Source organism: Pimephales promelas, chromosome 20 (genome assembly GCF_988280905.1).
Source record: "Pimephales promelas chromosome 20, fPimPro1.hap1.1, whole genome shotgun sequence".
NCBI lineage: Eukaryota > Metazoa > Chordata > Actinopteri > Cypriniformes > Leuciscidae > Pimephales > Pimephales promelas.
The window spans coordinates 30,781,858-30,801,234 of record NC_142788.1 but is presented as its reverse complement, the minus strand read 5'-3'; the positions used below and the strand labels follow the sequence as shown (position 1 = coordinate 30,801,234).

The 19,377-nt window shown below is 36.9% G+C and overlaps 3 protein-coding genes and 1 long non-coding RNA gene across 5 annotated transcripts in view; 2 read left to right on the top strand and 2 right to left on the bottom strand.

The window, feature by feature from the left end:
* Window positions 1-120: 120 nt before the first annotated feature.
* LOC120484096 (uncharacterized) lies at window positions 121-5,899 on the bottom strand. The gene is made up of 5 exons (XM_039679116.2): window positions 5,557-5,899; window positions 5,193-5,234; window positions 4,072-4,305; window positions 2,302-2,463; window positions 121-1,423 (listed from the first exon to the last, which is right to left on the bottom strand). Exons 3-5 carry the CDS (start codon window positions 4,214-4,216, stop codon window positions 399-401), a joined length of 1,332 nt encoding a protein of 443 aa, XP_039535050.2. The 5' UTR covers window positions 4,217-4,305; window positions 5,193-5,234; window positions 5,557-5,899; the 3' UTR covers window positions 121-398.
* Window positions 2,378-9,715, top strand: LOC148970685 (uncharacterized). The gene is made up of 3 exons (XR_016147988.1): window positions 2,378-2,508; window positions 5,838-5,967; window positions 9,624-9,715. It is a non-coding gene; the product is annotated as an uncharacterized LOC148970685 (long non-coding RNA).
* prelid1b (PRELI domain containing 1b) lies at window positions 6,875-18,712 on the bottom strand. Its single transcript, XM_039679120.2, has 6 exons — window positions 18,629-18,712; window positions 14,094-14,202; window positions 12,965-13,190; window positions 11,756-11,869; window positions 10,434-10,512; window positions 6,875-9,650 (listed from the first exon to the last, which is right to left on the bottom strand). The coding sequence occupies exons 2-6, from the start codon at window positions 14,183-14,185 to the stop codon at window positions 9,559-9,561; spliced, it is 603 nt and encodes a 200-aa protein (XP_039535054.2). The 5' UTR covers window positions 14,186-14,202; window positions 18,629-18,712; the 3' UTR covers window positions 6,875-9,558.
* Window positions 13,068-19,377, top strand: part of LOC120484099 (atrial natriuretic peptide receptor 1) — a 23,015-nt gene continuing 16,705 nt past the window's right edge. Inside the window, exon 1 of one of the 2 annotated variants that reach the window (XM_039679119.2) lies at window positions 13,068-13,204. In XM_039679119.2, coding sequence (XP_039535053.2) covers window positions 13,184-13,204 — 21 coding nt within the window. In that variant the 5' untranslated portion in view covers window positions 13,068-13,183. Of the gene's footprint in view, window positions 13,205-19,086 lie in introns of those variants that run through there. The other variant, XM_039679118.2, reaches the window with a different exon arrangement.

Here is a 19,377-nt window from a genome sequence, read left to right as displayed (position 1 = left end):
TGATTTGTGTGCGTGTCAACAGAATCTCTGACAGAAACTAACACACTACCGGTCAAAAGTGTGGAATAATTACGATTTGTAAATGTTTTTGAAAAGTCTCACCAAAAAAAAAAAATGTAAAAATTTTTGTTCCCCCCCAAAAAATTGTAAAAATTGTGAAATATTTTTAGAAATTAAAACCGCTGTTTTCTATGTGAATATATACTAAATTTTAATTTATTCCTGTGATCAAAGCTGAATTTTTAGCATCAGTCTTCAGTCACATGATTAATTTCGTCGTTATCCCAAAATGTACGGTAGTGTGTGACCTTGAGCTTCTAATGTCAGTCTGTACAGTTGCTCTCACAGAGCGTCACTGACTTTAAGATCTACAGTCTCACACTCAGTTATGCACTCGCTCAGTCGGTTTCCATAGCAATGACGACCGCGTCAGTGGGCGGAGTCACAGATGAGACAGGCCACGCCTCTTTCCCGCCCCCATCGCCTGGCATCTGTCTGGCTCTGGCCGAACAATCCGGACTATCGTGGAGAAGAGTGTCATCCGTCCCAATGGCCGACTCTACCGGTAAGTGTCCTCCTTCCTCCTCCTCCTCGTCATCCTCTTCTTCAGGTTCCACCCGGCAACGGCAAACCTCGATGCCGGAGTCGCCAGTCAGCCGTCGCTGCTGGAAGTGCGTTTGGTCGACGTCCAGGTCGCTCACGGCGGAGTCGCGGCGCTCGGCTTCGACGCCGGGAGAAAACACAGCGGATCTAGGCGGAGACTGAGGGGGCGGAGCTACAGGCTCCTCCCTCTTCTGCTCGGGACGGACGCCAAGCGGATCGGAGATGGAGAACAGGTGCAGAGACGAAGAGGACGAGATGGAAACGCTGGTGATATTCTTGGACGTCGGGCTGTGAGTATTGTTTGCATCACAGATGTTGTTAGTATTAATGGTTTGGGATGCATCTAATACGTCAGTAATGTTATCTGTGCTACTAGTGTTGAGGTTTTTCACCGGTTTCGTGTTACCATTGCAATCCAAGGGGGCGGAGCATGGAAGCCCCGCCCCCTTGGAGCATGGGAGCTCCGCCTGCACGACCTCGATCGGCGATTGGCCACTGTCGTTAAATGGAGCGCATTCGGTGTGCATGACTGCGGCGTGGGCGTGGCCAGACTCGCTGAGGGAGGGCGTGGAGGCGTGGCTTGTGTCGGTCTCATCCGTGAGTTGGGCTGACGAGGGGGAGGAGCTACAGGGTGATGACGGACAGCAGGAGTCACATGAGCAGCTGGTGTAGTTGTCGGAGCTCTGGGATGACATCATGTGACTCGGGCCCGGGTGGGCGGAGCCTCGTGGGTAGGCCACGGAGCTGTAGGGAGGGGGGGGCGTGCTGGGCTGGCCTGCTACTTCCTCATAGGACGGCAGTTTAAGTGAGGCGAGGAAACCTGCCAATGAGAACTCAGGATTAATATACTTAGTTTAGCTTTGTGCCCGTTTTTTATTTAGACTCTTAAACGGGTCTCACACACCGGACGAGAAGCGTTACCCCCCCCCCCCCAGATGCACATTTTCTAAATTTATCCCTGCAATATTGTTATGTTTAAGGACATTATGAAATTAAGATGTAATTGTTATGTTATGTACAATTAAATACAACCATTGCCGAGTCTTAACACTTTACCTTTATTAATTGTACGTTAACTAAATTAATATAGAATCTCACCTGAAAATCTGATACTTATCATCCGCGCAGCTGATTTCTGTCAATGCATGTAAAACTAAATGTTTCTTCCAGCACAGGGTGAAGTCAGTATATACATTAACCACGATTCGAGACGAATCTAATGCAAATTTAATATAAAAATATGCAAGTTGTGCGGCAGGATTTTGAACCTGAGCACTGCCGGTGTGTGTACACACACTCATAGAAAATAATGTGTCTGAATTTTGAAGAGGTGCGCTGTGTTTCTCGTCTGGTGTGCGACCCCTTGACTGTAGATTGTGTACTTTTAACTGTATAATTTGTGTTCACAACAATTCTGCTATAGATTTGCACAAAAATAAACAGAGAATGATTTATTTTGTGATTTTTTTTATATAGTGTTCTGCACTATTACGATTTAATTAGCATGTATATGATAATTTTGCTTGTTTTAAGCGTCAACTCACTCAAAAAAGGACATAATATCTAATGTAATTTTACTCATCTAGTAAACGCATCTTGATTTAAGAAATGTTTGATATTTGGACTGGAAACAAGACAAAAATACAGCATTTCTCTGTGTGTGTGTGTGTGAGAGCGTGAGTTGTGAGCAGTTCTTACTGAGGTCAAACATGGAGGACGGGTAACTGCACGCCCCATGGTAGGCCATGAGGTTGATCTCTCTCTGTCTCTGCTGCTGTTGGACTCGCTGCTTCGCCTGACGGTGACGATACGCACAGCAACAGCTGAACAGGATCAGCACGCTCCACAGCAGCCAAAACCCTGAAACACCACCAACAGTCCTTAAAGGAGCCGTTCGGCTGGACGGTGAGTAAATCATCGGCTGATTGACATTTTGAAGGCCTTCTGAAGCAAAGCGATGAGTTTGTGTAAGAAAAATATTCATATTTAAAGGGTTAGTTCACCCAAAAATGAAAATTCTGTCAGTATTTACTCGCCCTCATGTCGTTCCAACCCCGTAAGACCTTTGTTCATCTTCGCAACACAAATTAAGATATTTAAGATATTAAGATCGCTCCATAGGCTTCTTGAGGGACTGGCTCTTGCTGTCCTCGAAAAGTCATTAAAGACATCGTTAAAATAGTCCAAGTGACTACAGGGGCTCAATCTTAACTTTATCAAATATTTGTGCGCAAAAAAACAACAAAAATAACGACTTTATTTCAAGTATTCGTTTATTTCTCCCTTTGCGCGAGTCAGGTTACTAGTTTAATAGCGTAAGCTTCTGTTATTGTACGTCACACGCATCATCACACACATGACCAGCGTCGGCCAATAGTGAGCCTACGTGTGACGTAGCTTTACGCAATCACACTACGTTAACTGACTACAGGCCCATGGAGAAGGAAGTGAATAGTTGAAATAAAGTCGTTATTTTTGTTTGTTTTTGCGCCCAAAAGTGTTCTCGTCGTTTGATAAAGTTAAGATTGAGCCCCTGTAGTCACTTGGACTATTTTAACGATGTCTTTAATGACTTTTCGATGCCAGCGAGAGTCATTCCCTCAAGAAGCCTATGGAGCTATCTTAATATCTTAAATATCTTAATTTGTGTTGCGAAGATGAACGAAGGTCTTACGGGGTTGGAACAACATGAGGGTGAGTAAATACTGACAGAATTTTCATTTTTGGGTGAACTAACCCTTTAAAAGTTTATGAAGTGAAATAACTAAAGGAACATACGCAGTCAACTTACGGCTAAAGCGCAACTACACACAACGCGCGATAAAAGCCATCTTTTCCATGTTCCATGAGTTTTTGTCCTAGCCAGCCGCAACACAACACTCGACAATTCTATTTTAGTTTCTATTTTTCTGCGACGGACAACAAACACAAAGCGTGTCGATGATAATCTCAGGCGCTGTGAGTTAAGTTAAGCACCACATCTCAAACGCATTAAATGTATCTGTCAGAGATAAGCTGCTTTAAACTTTAAACTTGATATATTACCAGTTATTTTGAAGCTATTAATATAAGCTTGTGTCATGTTTAGGACGAATTGTACTCTTTCACTGCAGCTCATATCAAACTACTGTATCCATATAAACGGTATTGCCTCGTTCCATATCGTTTATCAATATATCGTACGAACTTGATATACCGCCCAGCTCTATGTCAGAAACACCAACGATTTCAATAAATGTGTTTTTGCAGTTTTAAAGTGAAAATACTCAGCAATGCTGTCGACTGTGTGTGTTAAAGTGTATTAAAAACACCACATACACACATAAACAACATTAAAAGCTGGATTTACACCACAGGGAGACTTTAATGTTCGCATAACCAAGATTTTTTTTTTTTTCGGAAAGAACAAAATGATGGATTTCTGTTAGCTGGGATGAATATGTGTGCTGGTTAGCCAGAGGGACTCACACCACAGCTCATAGTAGTACGTGCAGCAGCCGGTCTCCTGGCAGCAGTGTCCGGTCTGGCACAGGTATCCGCTGGCGCTGCTCGTGCCGGGACAGTAGCGCGGGCTCCCCAGGAGAGGCAGGGTCCCTGAACTGTGGTACTCCATCCCCTGCAGCAGCGCGTGACGCCACCGAAACACTCGGTCCCCCTCTTCCTCCAGAACTGCTGCTATGGGGCATTCAGAGCCCGCAGAGTCTGGCAACAACACATCCCAATCAGGGACGGCCACTTTACACAGAAAGCACAAACCATCACAGAACCAGTTTCGAGTCGCGCTGGTTTATCTGTGGCAATTGCCAACAACACATGCATTGTATGGGCCAAAATTATTGATTTCTCTTTTTAAAATCATTAGGGTATTAAATAAAGAACATTGCATGAAGATATTTAGTCAATTTCCTGCAGTAAATATATAAAACGTATAAAGTTTTAAAGGCGATTTTCTCAAAGTTTCGATTTTTTTTTATTTTTTATTTTTTTTTGTTTGCATCCTCAGATTCCAGATTTTCATGTTCTTTAAATCTTAAATTTTAAAAACTTGACCCATGTGACTGGTTTTGTGGTCCAGGGTCACACATGTTCCTGGTCTACTTATGATTCATTTGTGCATGGTTTTTAACAAAAACATACTTTTTTTTTTTTTTTTTTTAATGTTACTACTTGTTTCAGAATGTAACATTCCCATAATGTTTGCAAAATGCTAAAATGGAATTATAAAAATTTTTCTAGTAACAATAATAGAATGTACATTTAAACTAATCTAGTCTTCAAATACGTTCCACAAAAACGCTATTTATGGAACTTTTTCTGAAAGGTAGCTTTAACAAAAAAATAGTACAACATTCCGAAAATATTCAAAAGTAACTTTATCGTAATGTTTGCAAAATGTTAAAATGGAATGTTCCCTTAAAAAAAAAAAAAAAAAACAAGAAAGAAAGAAAGAAAAAAAACGTTTAACAACTAATGATTCATTGTAGGGTAGAAAAAGATGCCCATGTGAAACTAAATTAATTGCCGATTACTTTTGGACATTATGGACTTCTAATATTGACATCTCACATACAGGTGTTGTGTGTCTTTACCTGGTGAAGGACACAGGTGTCCATATATGCTGTCGGGATCATCTATAAATGAGGGGAAACACATAATAATCAACCATCGCTGAAATGAACAGCATGAACTCTAGTCTGTTCTTAAGCGCAAACAGTGTTTTAGACGAGAGATGCACGCGCGTGTCGTATTATGTGTGCAATATGTTGTGCATGTGTGCAATCAAACTTTAAACGTTAAAGCAACAATTGTTTCTGTTTGCAAATGAAAAAGATTAAACAGGCCCAGACAGAAGCGTAACAGTACACACACACACACACACACACTGAGTGATGCTTTATGCACCTGCAGCAATAATAACACGCAGCCGTATCGATTATAAAGAAATGCACCAACCTTACTAAACGCGACGCGGGGTCAGTGATGCGTGATGTCGCTGGTGTTATTGTAGCAAACGGCCTTTAATGAAAGTCGCTTCTCTTTCTGATTCGCTCATTTTGCGGATTCTGCACCGACTGTCTCTCTCCGTCCGCCATTTCCCCGTCACATCGCAGACGACACACACGTCAACCGGGATATTACAACGACAAAACACACCGCGCGCACACACCTTTACTACTTACGTGTATGTTACACTCAAAATGTAAAATCTCATTTTTTTTTTTTATATACAACAGACGGCGCGAGACTGCAGACATATATAATGCCGTGAACGTTCATCGGATCTGATGCTGATTGGCTCGAGGCTGCAGGATGCAGACCAATCAGAGCAGACCTGGGTTTCGCCTAGCAACAGCTGGCTCGATGGTAAGACCATAGATGGGTATACAGGTAAAAAATTATCCTGTAACGTATCAATAGTGAAAGATTATGGAATTCATGCGATCATGTTAAAATCCCGGTTTACACACGTAATACAGAGACAGAGAGACATAATACATATAAAACATGGAATGGTTCATCAGAAGCTTGCTGTAGCGTTCTGGCAAGTTTTTTTGAACAAATTTTCGTCTTGTAAAGTTACTAGTTACTTGACAACACTTTATTTTACAGTGTCCTTGATACCAACCATAGTAATGATGACAGTAAATTATGCTTAATTACATTCAACTAACCCTAATCCTACCCTAACCCTATTACATAGTGAGTAGTTCAGTTGTGAGTAAAAAAAACCTTTTGCTGATAATTTACTCACCCTCACGTCATCCAAGATGTCCATGTCTTTCTTTCTTCAGTCGAAAAGAAATTAAGGTTTTTGATGAAAACATTCCAGGATTTTTCTCCATATAATGGACATCAATGGGGTCCAAACGGTTCAAGGTCTAAAAGATGGTTAGACAACAACCTTAATTTTATTTCATTTTTATTTCAACCTTAAGTTAACGTTTTTAACCTTCATTTTATTTCAGCTTGTTTGCAACTTATTTTCATTTATTTTCAACTTAATTTCTTATTTTCATTAAGTTAAAGTTGATGTACTAAAATAACCAAAACTGACTAATAAATAATCAAACTAAAATGTATTATTTATTATTAAAAAACATAAACCTAAAACTAATACAAAAGACAAAAACTAAAATGAAATGTGAAAGTTAAATTCAAAATAACAATTAAAATAATTCAAAATACTGATAAAAAAATATCTTAAAAACGGTCACAGCTTGTAATGTAACTGCAATTATTCTTTAAAACTAAATGTAATTATTCTCAAGAGTTTCGTCATATGTTTCTTTATTTGAAGAGTCCATATCTCATCTTTTCAAAACAAAAGCTAAATCGACACAACAGTGAAATATTCATTTTCACAACAATATTCTTAATTCTAAAACATTTCCTTAAATTTCACACTAAATCATCTGTTAAGGAATGCACAAACATATGAAAGGATTCTAGACAGAGCAAAACAAATACAGCATTACAACAAAACATTGTTCTATAAGTTAAACAAGTTCTCAAAAATATGTTTGTTCGTTGCTTTCTAAATTGTAATACATGGCGTGTTTTTCCATATTATTTCTGGAAACTAATTAAAACATTAGCAGAGAAAGAGGCACAGCTTTAAGTTTTTAATCTTAAACTGATGATATAATGATAAATTATCACAATATACAAACTGAACCGTTCTACAGTACATTTAGTCAGAAACACACACTTCAGTGTGACAGTGTCAATTGTACACAATTGCAAAATATCTTTTCCTGAGTTTTCATTTCTAATAAATGAAATTTCTAAAGAAATATGGTGCATGATATATTGATCATCATTTCCAGTTTTCTCTCACCGGAGCTTTACCATTAGCAGCATCAGATCCGATCACGTCACGTCACATGACTCTTTTATGGATGAATCTCATGAAAACATGTTCAGCTCATATTTTTATTTTTCATTGGAAATCTAATGAACATTAAGAAATGTGCATTGTGACTTTAAGAACATTTCTCAAGTTTCTCATTCTCATATATTATATATTTTTTAAATTAACATAAATTAAAGACGGTACAAATATTACAACGTATAAATACTTAAACAGTTTAAATAATATATTCTTGTTTTGCAGTCATATGGAAGCCCATTTCTGCCACATAATCAAAAATTATGTGTTTGTAAATCATAATCATGACATAAAACATTGAAATTGACATAATAAACATTTGTAGGAGATTAAGAGTTATAATTAAGACAAATCAAAATTATGACGTTAAGTCATAATATGACAAAAAGTCTAAATTGACAAACAGTTGAAATAATGACATAAAATTCATAATTATGACATGAAAAGTTGAAATTGACAGTGAAAATCAACAAAAGTCCCAAATATGTCGTAAAATCAATTTGAAATTGACAAACAGTCAAAATGACATCAAAGTCTTAATTATGTCATAAAAAGTTTAAATTTGATATAAACAGTCAACATTATGACATCAGTCACAATTATGTAATAAAAAGTTGAATTTGACAAACACTCAACATTGTGACATCAATGTCATAATTATGACAAAAAGTCAATTATGTCATTAAATGTTACAACATGTTGTGTAAAACTAAAGTCAAAATTGTGACTAAAAAAACAATGACATAAATCGAAATTATGACGTTAAATCAATGTCATAAAAAGTCGAAACTGGCATGCCAAGTCAAAACTGTTATAAACAGACAACATTATGACAAAAGTCATAATTATGACAAAAAGTCGAAATTGACAAGTCAATTTTTAATCTCAACTTTCTGTAAAGGTGATTTAAAACGACGTGTAAATCGAATTGAACTTTTTATGTCATAATTTGAGTCGTATGTGTTGGAAATGGGCTTACATACAGTCCTGAGAATCGTCATGAGATGCGAAACATCCGAGCGCTTGTGAAAACAGGCTTGATTTGTTCGTGATTTGGGGGAGAGCCGGACATGTGACCAGGGTGGGAAACTTTGGGTGACTTATATACGCGCCACAGTAGCGGGAGGATTGTAAAACGCATTTTTATTGGTTACTGTTTAAAACATTCCTTGTAACGGATTGGACAGTTTTTGTCATAGAATGCTGTTGCTAGGTAACAACAATGCACTTTTGTCGAGTAACTTGTAAAGGCTAGATATGTCGTTCACGCTGCTGGCCAATGGACGTCGACGTCTGCACCTGGCGGCCATCTTGTCACAGGCAGCTCGCTCACTCGTAACACTGTATTAATGGTACATGTACTATTTAAACGACCACAACTTGCTCAATTTTCTACCGATTTTCAAACGGTTTGGTTTGTTATAAACGTCAGAGATGTAGTTATGACACTGCATACTTATGAATAATAAGTGTATAAATAAATAATCATCCAGATAATTATAGCCACGTTAATAACGTTTGTAAGAAACCAAACCGTTTGTAAATCCGTCAAGATTTCAACGAGATAAGAGTATTTGTGTTCGTGCGGACCACTCATCTTACATCAGCTTGCCTGTGACAAGATGGCCGCCGGTGATGACGATGGAAACTCCGCCGTAACACGTCTAGCCTTTATGTAGATATCTATGGTCTGAACGGCCCGTGTCATAAAGCTGAGCTGAGGTCCAGACGAAAGGGACGTTATCGGTTAAAAAAACGTGGCGACGCCCCCCCGGTGTTAAGGCAGCAGGAGCTATGAACATAAAAACTGATGAGGGTGAAGTAAAGAAAAAGAGAAGGTACTTTTCCAACAAGTGACGCATTGATGACGACCGCACAAATCGTCAAGTATTACAATACAATCGTCAAAAAAATGATGTATTGAAGCAATCCAAAATATGCTAGTGCACTTTCCTTCCAAATTTGAATTGTGGAAAAAGTGTGTGTTAAGATTGAGCATCCATCAATTTCCCACCCTGTGTGTGAGCCGGCAGGCCTCATCGCTGTTCGTGTGGATCATATGTGGATCATATGTATTGCTGGGGTTTCTGGGTTTTGGAGGCAGAGTTCAGGGTTTTGTGTTTCTCTGCAGGATCTCCGTGACCTGCGGTCGAAGCTTCTGAATCGATGAACACAAAGAAAAAGGAAAAATGAGAAGGAAACATTAGAACAATTACTTCTTACTTTCTGTCAAGTTAAAAATACTCCTGAATTTTCACACTGAACACTGATTAACAGCGATGGAAAGAGGAACTAACACGGATGTTTCTTGATCTGCTGTGCTCAAATATAACTTATTACTCGAGCGTTATTTTAAACGGTGTAAATCCAGCGTTTAATGTTGTTTATGTGTGTATGTGGTGTTTTTAATCCGCTTTAACACACACCATGTGTAAGTTGATAAGTCGAGTATTTCCTCCTTAAAACTGCAGTGAACCAAAGACAGTCTCAAAAACACACTTTGAAATCGCTGACGTCACAAACCACCTTGTAACCAATCAGATCAACGTGTGCGGGGCTCATTTGCATATTCATACAACTGCGCATACTAAATGAGGCAAGGGTGTCGAGTTACATTCATATTTTAAAACAGGAAAAAAACTTTAAATATGTAATTTTGGTGATCAAAGATGATTTTTAACAGGAGGACTTAAATAGTTAAAATGTCAAGAGTGCAAAAACCCATATATATATATATATATATATACTCTATACTGAACGTAATCACGAAATGTAACTATATAATTATCCGGCTCTAATCTGCTAAATTCAAACAGAAGGCATGAAGATATTAAAATATAACCATTATTTTAAAATGGTTTCCTTTTCCACGTTTTGTGTTGGTTCGTGATGTGAACAGGCCTTCAGAGTTCATTTGAAGTTATATAAATGTATTTCTTACTCTGTAGATTTGACAGCGCGTGCTCCAAACCCTTCATAGCTTTCGCCTGGTTACTCCTGAACCGGGCCAAACCAAACTCCTACAGGAAGAAGAGACACACCGCTAACAAGAGCCACATTTCACTCCAACACAGGAACGTTTAGTAGCAATGCATCGATACCAAACTTTTGGCTGATCACTTATATTTGAGAGCCGATATATTGACTGATAAATGTAAATCTCATTTATCTGTCAATATATCGCTTTTTTTTTGACGTTTTGAAATGTGGATTCTGTAAAGCACTTTGGTCAACTTGTGTTGTGTTTAAATGTGCTGAAGAAATACATTTTTATTATTATTATTAAATCAGGGTGTGTACACACACTGTAAAATTAAAGGACTACGTTTTTGGTTTAAGGACTACAATCAGAGATCTCACTTATCAAACACTATCTTCATATCAAATTTAAAAAAAGATTTAAAAAAAACGCTTTCCTTATTCAAACTGAGTCGTCCGCCCATGAATATATGAGTGACCTGAAGAATTAAAGCGTTATTAATTGAATAATTATATGTAACACTCATAGCCATGCGAAGACGAGCTTCGGCGTGTGAGAAGATTGTTTTATCGATTAAATTAAACCCTAATTTCACATATATTGACTTTCAATAATTCGGGTACTTTGAGCATTTTAAGCTCCTTGTACGAACCCTGGTATAAATCTTTATATCATCAAACACACAATTATAATGATTGATGTCGCTTATATGACAGACTTGCGCTGCACATGTTGAACTTTACTGTGTGTTGAAGTGATTCCAGTTATATTTACAACCATCATGTTGAACAGTGTGTATCTGAAGGAAATAATGTATTATTTTATCAGCTTTAATATTTCTTATAACATTAAAAATGCAAATACATCGGCTGGTACTGATATGGTGACGATATATCTTGCATCTCTAACGTTTAGGTCAACTTTCAATCTCTAAATATCTTTTCTCGGTAACACTTTACAATAAGGTTGATGGTTAACTACATTAGTTAGCATGAATTAATAATGAGCTGCACTTATACAATTTCAACATTAGTGAATGCACATGAACAAACAATGACCAGCTGTTTTTATATTAATTTAAATTAACAAAAAATAATAAATACAGTAACATGTGTTGCTCACGGTTAGCTCATATTAGTTAATAATACATTAACTAAAACAACTTATTGTAAAGTGTTGACCTTTTCTCTAGCTTGTTTTTTAGTTTTTGGGCATTAGTTGTTGGCGAAAGCAAGACATTGACAGGAAGTGTGTGTGTGTGTGTGTGTGTGTGTGTGTGTCACCTGTATGGGTCTGGAGAGGCCGAAGACTCCTGATGAGATCCAGGCTTCCCTGGTGATCCGAGTCCAGACAGGCCGGTCCCGCTCGCCGAGAAACACACAGCGCTCCACGACACGCTGGTGACACACACACACACACACACACACAATGCAAGTTTTGTTTGTCATTTCGTTCTTATTGCACTGCTGATTGTTTGCTTGTCTTTTGTAATTATTGTGAGGGCCTTTTTCTAAGATTAGTTCACCTAGTATTAGCATATTATGATCACATCCAGATGGAACTGGATAATATTCGGATGTTCTGTCCAATCTGCCCTCTGACCTCTGACCTGTCATGCTGAATGCCTGAATCATAATCATGCAAAGGTTAATTTCAGTAATTCAACTTAAAAGGTGAAACTAATATGTTATATAGACTTATTACATGCTCATATATATATATATATATATATATATATATAAATTAACTAAATTAATAACATTTTACAACAAAAAGGGATGATTAATCGCATCCAAAATAAAAGTTTGTGTTTACATAATATATGTGTGTGTAGTGTGTATAATTAATTTGTATATATAAATACACACACATGCATGTATATATTTAAGAAAAATGTGTTATTAATATATCAAAAATTTTTATATTTATATATAATATTAATTGTGAATAAATATATATAAAATACATACATGCACGTATTTCTTAAATATATACAAAGAAAAATGTGTTATTAATATATCAAATTTATATATAATATTAATTGTGAATAAATATATACATGCACATATTTATTAAATATATACATGCATGTGTGGGTATTTATATATACAAATTAATTATACACACTACACAAACATTTATGTAAACAAAAACTTTTATTTTGGATGCGATTAATCACTAACTGTGACGCTCTTCTCATCTGGAAACACACTTTGTTGCATTATTTTCCTGTTATCTCTGTAAAGCTGCTGTCATGATCAGTGTGAGTGCCCATTATTGCCACCAGAGGGCACTCCACCCTGGACTATTGTCATTCCCTAATGAAACTACATTTCCCATAACTCTCTGCCTGGACTCGTCATCCCTGACTGCATCTGAGTCTCATTACCTTGTTTAACTCGCGTTATAATAGCCTGGTTTTCACACTCATTCCCTGCGACGTCTTGTAAGTGTATAATAAGACGTGTGCATTTCTAAATGTTGTGGTTTACCATAAACGTGGCATGATTTATGTTCCAGGTCATCGTGGTGAGGCTTTTGTTTGCGGGGTCGACGACGGAGTCCTCGATGATGTAAACCGAACGCGACAGGTTTCCCGGGAAGACGCGCTCCGCCCAGCGAGGCATGCGATTGGTCTTCGTGAAGAGCCGGCGGGACAGGAGCAGGTTATCTGACGTCACCTCGCGAAAAACCACGTCTTCCGTCAGAACATGAGTGCTGAGAGGAACACGGTAAAGACACGGCGAAAAATAATCAACATTGACGACTTGGTTTTGAAACACTGATGGAAACTAGCACTTGTAGCTAACTCTGGCATGTTCACAGCACAAGTAACTTGTTGATCAATGAGCATTGTCCCCGTCAAATAAAAAAAATAAAAAGTCAAAAGACGTAACGAATTTAATGAGGGAAAGAACTACAATCCCATGATGCACTGCGAATGACAATCTAATTAATTATGCATGTAGAACTATTCAAACTTTTTATGCAAAAATGTGCATATCTATCTATATACAGGTGAAACCTGTCAAAATCATGCATTCAGTAATTCAAGCTGAAACTGATATATTAGATAGACTCATTACATGCAAAGTGAGATATTTCAAGCCTTTATTTGTTATAATTTTGATGATTGTGAAAACCCCAAAGTCAAAATTAGAATATTGTGAAAAGGTTTTCATATCTGTAATCCATAATAAATCACAATTATCACCAATAAAGGCTTGAAATATCTCACTTTGCATGTAATGAGTCTATCTAATATATTAGTTTCAGCTTTTAAGTTGAATTACTAAAATAAATGAACTTTTGCACCATATTCTCGTTTCACCTGTTCCCCTAACGTTAATGTTGCCGTTTGGATATTAATTTGCCACCATGAAAGAAAGAATGATCCCAGAATGTTTCAGGGTAGTTATTTTTAAATAGCTTGTAAAAACGTATACCGTCCGTTTTACAAACCAAAAACTAACGTTCTATTTCCATTAAAAATAACTTTACTAGCTAACAAAAACAAACCTAAACCTAAAACGTTCAGGAATGTTAAAATAACATTTTACAAACCAAAAACTAACGTTTTCTGATAAAAATTGGATCAGTGTGTACGTGTAGTGTGTGTACCTGTATGGGTTGGGGTATCTCTGCCAGAAGGCCGTGGACACCTGCTCCCACACACTCTTGATGTCCGTCTCACTGAAGAAATGCTTCCCCATCACGAGCCCAGCAGAGCCTGAACATACAAACAAACACTTCCTCTTTTCAGCTTCTCTTCTAGAATTTTAGACCTTCATACATATAAAATATGCTGGTATTAAATATGCTGGTACTAAATGATTATCTTATTCATATATCATGGTATTTACATGGTACAAAAAAATGGGTAACACATTATTTACAGTGTCATTCACAAGATGTAAACAACACTGGTCCAGAAGCACTTCCTGTTTCAGTTTTTTAACACTACATAAAAGCTGGGATAAAATACAACCAAGAGAACATTTAAAACTGAATCAAAAAGTTAAACAAACATCTTTAAGATGTTTTCTTTACATGTGAAATAAAGAAAACAGCTACAAACTGAAACAGGAAGTGCTTCTGGACCAGTGTTGTTTACATCTTGTGAAATGGTCCGTACTTACCATAGTAATAACAGTAAATTATGCATAAATACATGCAACTTAGGCCTAACCCTCAACCAAACCGAAACTCTATATTAAATGTAGTTGAATAATATTATTAATTAATTAAATATATAATTACACCGTAAAAATGACAGCCCAATAAAAAAGGTGGGCGGAAAAGTACGGTTGCCATGGAGATTTCAAAAAAAGTCTATCGACCGGAAGTAGTATTAGGAAGGAGATAAAAACACCGAGGCTGCGTCCGAAATCGCGTACTTCCATACTATATAGTATGCGAAAAACAGTATGCGAGCAGAGTAGTATGTCCGAATTCATAGAATTCGAAAAACAGTAGGCGAGAAGTACCCGGATGGCCTACTACTTCCGGCGAGATTCTGAAGTGCGCATACGATGGACACTTTACTATCCCATGATGCCACGGGAGAGGAGGAGTTGTCGTTATATTTGAAAATGCCGGAAACCGGAGACGCGGGAGTTTTCCACTGTATATGGAGTTTTCAAGTGTAAGTACTATATTAAACACTTTTTGTTTATTTGTGGTGAAATTGTGTTTGTTTAACATCATATAAGTAAACGATTGACTTGTTAAACGTTTAAATAATGTAAATCGCGGGTGCAATTTTCTGATTTGGCTGCAAAATGACACTTTTGTCTTTGCCATTATTACCGAACTGAACGAGCTAAATTAATGCATGTCAGCTAACGTTAGATAACTTTGTTTTCTTTGTTTCGCAGTTGAATGAGATGCTTACACAACTTTTATTTATTTTTATTTTAAAACGATTTGGAAAATCAGGTGGAAATTAGCACTTAAGTGCTACAACCTGCAAATGCATCTTTCCTTTTTAAGGTTAATGTATATTTTGCATTGCCCTTGTTCAAAAATTAATGAATTAAATTAAATTTTATTTTATTTCTCCTTTACCGGTGTTGTTATTATGAAATATTTGTTGCCTGCATAGCAAACTACTGTTAACAAGTGTACCTCAACTTGTCAATGTAACATAGACTGATCATAGTTCATCACATGTTAAATCCTGTGTTGATTTTGGAGGGGCAAAAGGATAAGATTAAGAATATTTAGGATTCATATTCATAACCATGACATAATGACACCTTTATAATCATGACATGACGCATGTCATTAATATTAAGGTGGTTTTATGCATGTATAACAGCTGTCACTAAATGTTATTTGCTCAATTATGGTATTTTTAATGCGAATATGACAGTTTGAGATGTCTTTGTCATGACAACTTGACATAAACCAATAGGCCTACATCATAACAGTGTGTCTCACTCAAACAATGTCATATTTACAATTTTGCATAAAAAAATTAATAATTGAGCGAATGACACTTAATGACAGTTGTCATAAACCCTCCTTCACATTAATGATATGTGTCATGTCAGTCTTATGCACACCCCTTCAAGTAAAGTGTTACCATTCTTTTTTATTATTATTATTTTAATAGTTCACCCCAAAATGAGAATTCTGTCATGCAATGATTTAACAAATTATGTTTTACAAGCAAATTACAGTTATATCTGAAAAATATATTGTCTGACTATGAATGCTGCACTGTAGAGAAATAGCCACACACTTCAGACACCTTTAACATTTATTTGCTTTATTTTTGTGTATTAACTTTTAAATGGATGCAGAATACAAAGCTTAAAACAAAATCACATAACTTTGGCATAAAGTAGTATAATAGAGCTTAAAGCACAAAAGGAAAAGTATTAAAACATTTCTATTATGGTGTCACCATGAGGAAAGACAATGAACTTTAGCAGCTTTAGTAAGGTAACTTTCACAGGTTTCTAAAAAGATCTAAAGGGACTTTGATAATAGCAATCTCATTTGGAGGGCATCACTAAAATTATTCAATATGTTTTGTTTTTTTCAAGGCATGTTTACAAGACGAGGCAAGGATACCCACCATCTCCAAGGATGCACTATCCTGCAGATGGTAACAGGCAGCCAGTGCACACAGGGCTGTTCTTCAGCACCCGAGCATCGTGCACCGACCCAAGATACCCAACAAAAATGTCGAGGAACTTCCCCTGGTGGTCAGTGATGGCCTGCAGCTGAAAATAATTAAACAGCTCTCTGGTTGAAGTAGCACTGGACGTCACTTGCTAGTGGTTTGATGCGGATGTTACAGCCATTTATTGCACCAGCTACTACACTGACAGCTGGAGACCCTGCCAGCTGGGTAAAACCTGCTCCCACTGCCTCCTGGTCATCTGCACTGGGGAAAGCGATAACCTGTCTCAAAGTGCAGATGACTGCCTTGCTCATTCTGTGCATAATGTCGTGCACAGCAGACTACAGGATGTCATAGACGAGTGACGCTACCCGGTATGATGCTGCATGGGCCAGCCAGTAAAGGAACACCAGCACCTCGACGTCCTTTTCCCACCCATGGTCGCAATCTGCTTTCACTACAGCAATCAGGGACTGGATGGACTGCCGTGAAAGTCGGGAGGCTGCTGTGCCAATTCTTCGGCTGCACTTTGAAGATGGAGCTGACCTCCACCCCGGTCCGCTCCTCCACCCCGGCCGAAGGATTGGCACAGCAGCATTCACGTGGCAGTTGGTTGTAGGGCTCACAATCTGTAAACATTTATATAGTTTTAATATAAAATACAATTTGAATCAACAAGACACTTGTTTTCTGTGTTTGCTTATTTATAAATATAAATGTATTAGATCCCATTTCTTATGCGTGATGTATTTGAATATGTCTGTGTGTGTGTGTGTGTGTGTGTGTGTGTGTATACTTATATATGATAATATAAAAGCTTTATAAAAACTAATTCTTGACGAAAATGTAAGATGTCACTTTAAATCTGAAGTCAAATGTGTGTGTGTGTGTGTGTGTGTGTATATATATATATATATATATATAACATTATATTTGACTTCAGATGTGGTGGTTTAAATGAATTATAATTTTAACAGGCTTGTATATTTGTGTTTAGTTATTTCACTGTAATGGCAATGAAAAAAAACCTATTGCCATAAAATATAACATTCATTATATATATATATATATATATATATATATATATATATATATATATATATTTGACTTCAGATGTAAATTGACATCTTAAATTTTGTTCTAGAATTATAGTTTTTATCAAGCTTGTATGATATATACACACACACAGACAAGCAGGCACACCGCTTGTGCTATTATTACCATCAATGAATGATAGAGGCAACAGGTACACACATGCTTACATATGTATAAATAGGTAGGTAAATAAATGCTACTTACGTTATTTGAGAAAATCCGCAAAAGCTCTCGATGAAGGGATGATCTACGACCAGCTGGAAAAACGCAGATGAAAACAAAGCAAAACAGCGCGAAGGTGGGCTCTTTAAATTTCCGCGCTGTTATGACAGCGGCAGCGCATGACACGTGACATTTCCAACATGTCGCATGTAGTACGTCCGGAATTCATTCATACTACCCGTATTCATACTATATAGAACGTACTTTTTTAACGGTCGCGAAGTACGTTCTTTTTTAAATGTAGTACCTACTCACATAGTACGCGATTTCGGACGCAGCCCGATACACCTAAAGCCGGGCCACACAGAATCAGACATTAACAAACACACTCCGACTGAATGTTCAGAGCCTTATTAGAGCTTATGTGATGAAACATTCATGTTAAACGGGTTTGTCGTTTATCTTCGCAATCCGCTTTAGTTATAAAACAACCTAACTTACTCATCTCCTTTATGAAGCGATTATTAGACTGATTTAACTTTAATTACAGCTCTTAAATGAACCAGTTTCTCTGTTTTTACATTCATTTTTCCACGTTATTATCCGTCTATTGTCCAAATAACGTTAGCGCGTCCACCATCAGTAGCGCGTGCACGAGACACGAGCGAGAAAAACGTATGAACGCGAATTATCCCGAATAGTAGCCGATTAAACACGGATATAAAGTGTGAAGCAGAAACGTGTTTTACTTAGTAAATTCACTTACTGAGATCCTGCAGCTCCGCTTCAAAATCCCCGACATCCGCTGCATTTCCGCCCTCTGTGCACGCGCACGTGCGCGCGTCCGCGTCAAAAGCATAGACAGGTCAAAAGTAATAAGAGTACAATTATTATTACTAGGTGTAAGCACTCTTAGTAATGTTCTAAAATCAGCTATGTAATTATACACACATACACACACACACACACATATATATATATATATATATATGTTTATTATTATATAAATTATTGATATATAAAAAATTATATTTATTATTATAATTGTTATTATATATATTATTATAATGCAATTATTTTATATATATATATATATATAGTCTTTTAAGAGTCTTATGTAGGTGACACAATTTAAGAAAAATTAAAAACGTATTATTTAATTAATGTTGTGTTGATATTGATGACATATATATATATATATATATATATATATATATACACAACTAAAATCAGAGTGAGAGCGACTTATTTAATCGGATTACATAAAACATGAATGCAGAAAATAATGTAGGTAATCATGTAAAACAAAAAAGAACTGAGGAAATTACTTTTCGGGTTACTGCAGTTCCCAGTTCAACCACTAGATGGAGGCGCCATTCTACTTTTAAAACTTATTGTAGATCCGAGCACTAAAATAATATCCTGTAAATCATGAACGCACTCAGCACATCAAACGCACTTTCATTAGATTATTATTACATTATTATTTATAAATAAAGTCATTCAGTCATTTGT

Coding starts and splice junctions, on each gene's coding strand:
- prelid1b (XM_039679120.2), bottom strand. CDS start 14,185: ATGGGGAAGCATTTCTTCAGTGAGACGGACATCAAGAGTGTGTGGGAG. Junction 13,191..14,093: donor AGATACCCCAACCCATACAG/GTACACACACTA, acceptor TGTTCCTCTCAG/CACTCATGTTCTGACGGAAG. Junction 11,870..12,964: donor TAAATCATGCCACGTTTATG/GTAAACCACAAC, acceptor GTGTGTCACCAG/CGTGTCGTGGAGCGCTGTGT.
- LOC120484096 (XM_039679116.2), bottom strand. CDS start 4,216: ATGGAGTACCACAGTTCAGGGACCCTGCCTCTCCTGGGGAGCCCGCGC. Junction 2,464..4,071: donor GTACTACTATGAGCTGTGGT/GTGAGTCCCTCT, acceptor GTGGTGTTTCAG/GGTTTTGGCTGCTGTGGAGC. Junction 1,424..2,301: donor GTCCTCCATGTTTGACCTCA/GTAAGAACTGCT, acceptor TCTCATTGGCAG/GTTTCCTCGCCTCACTTAAA.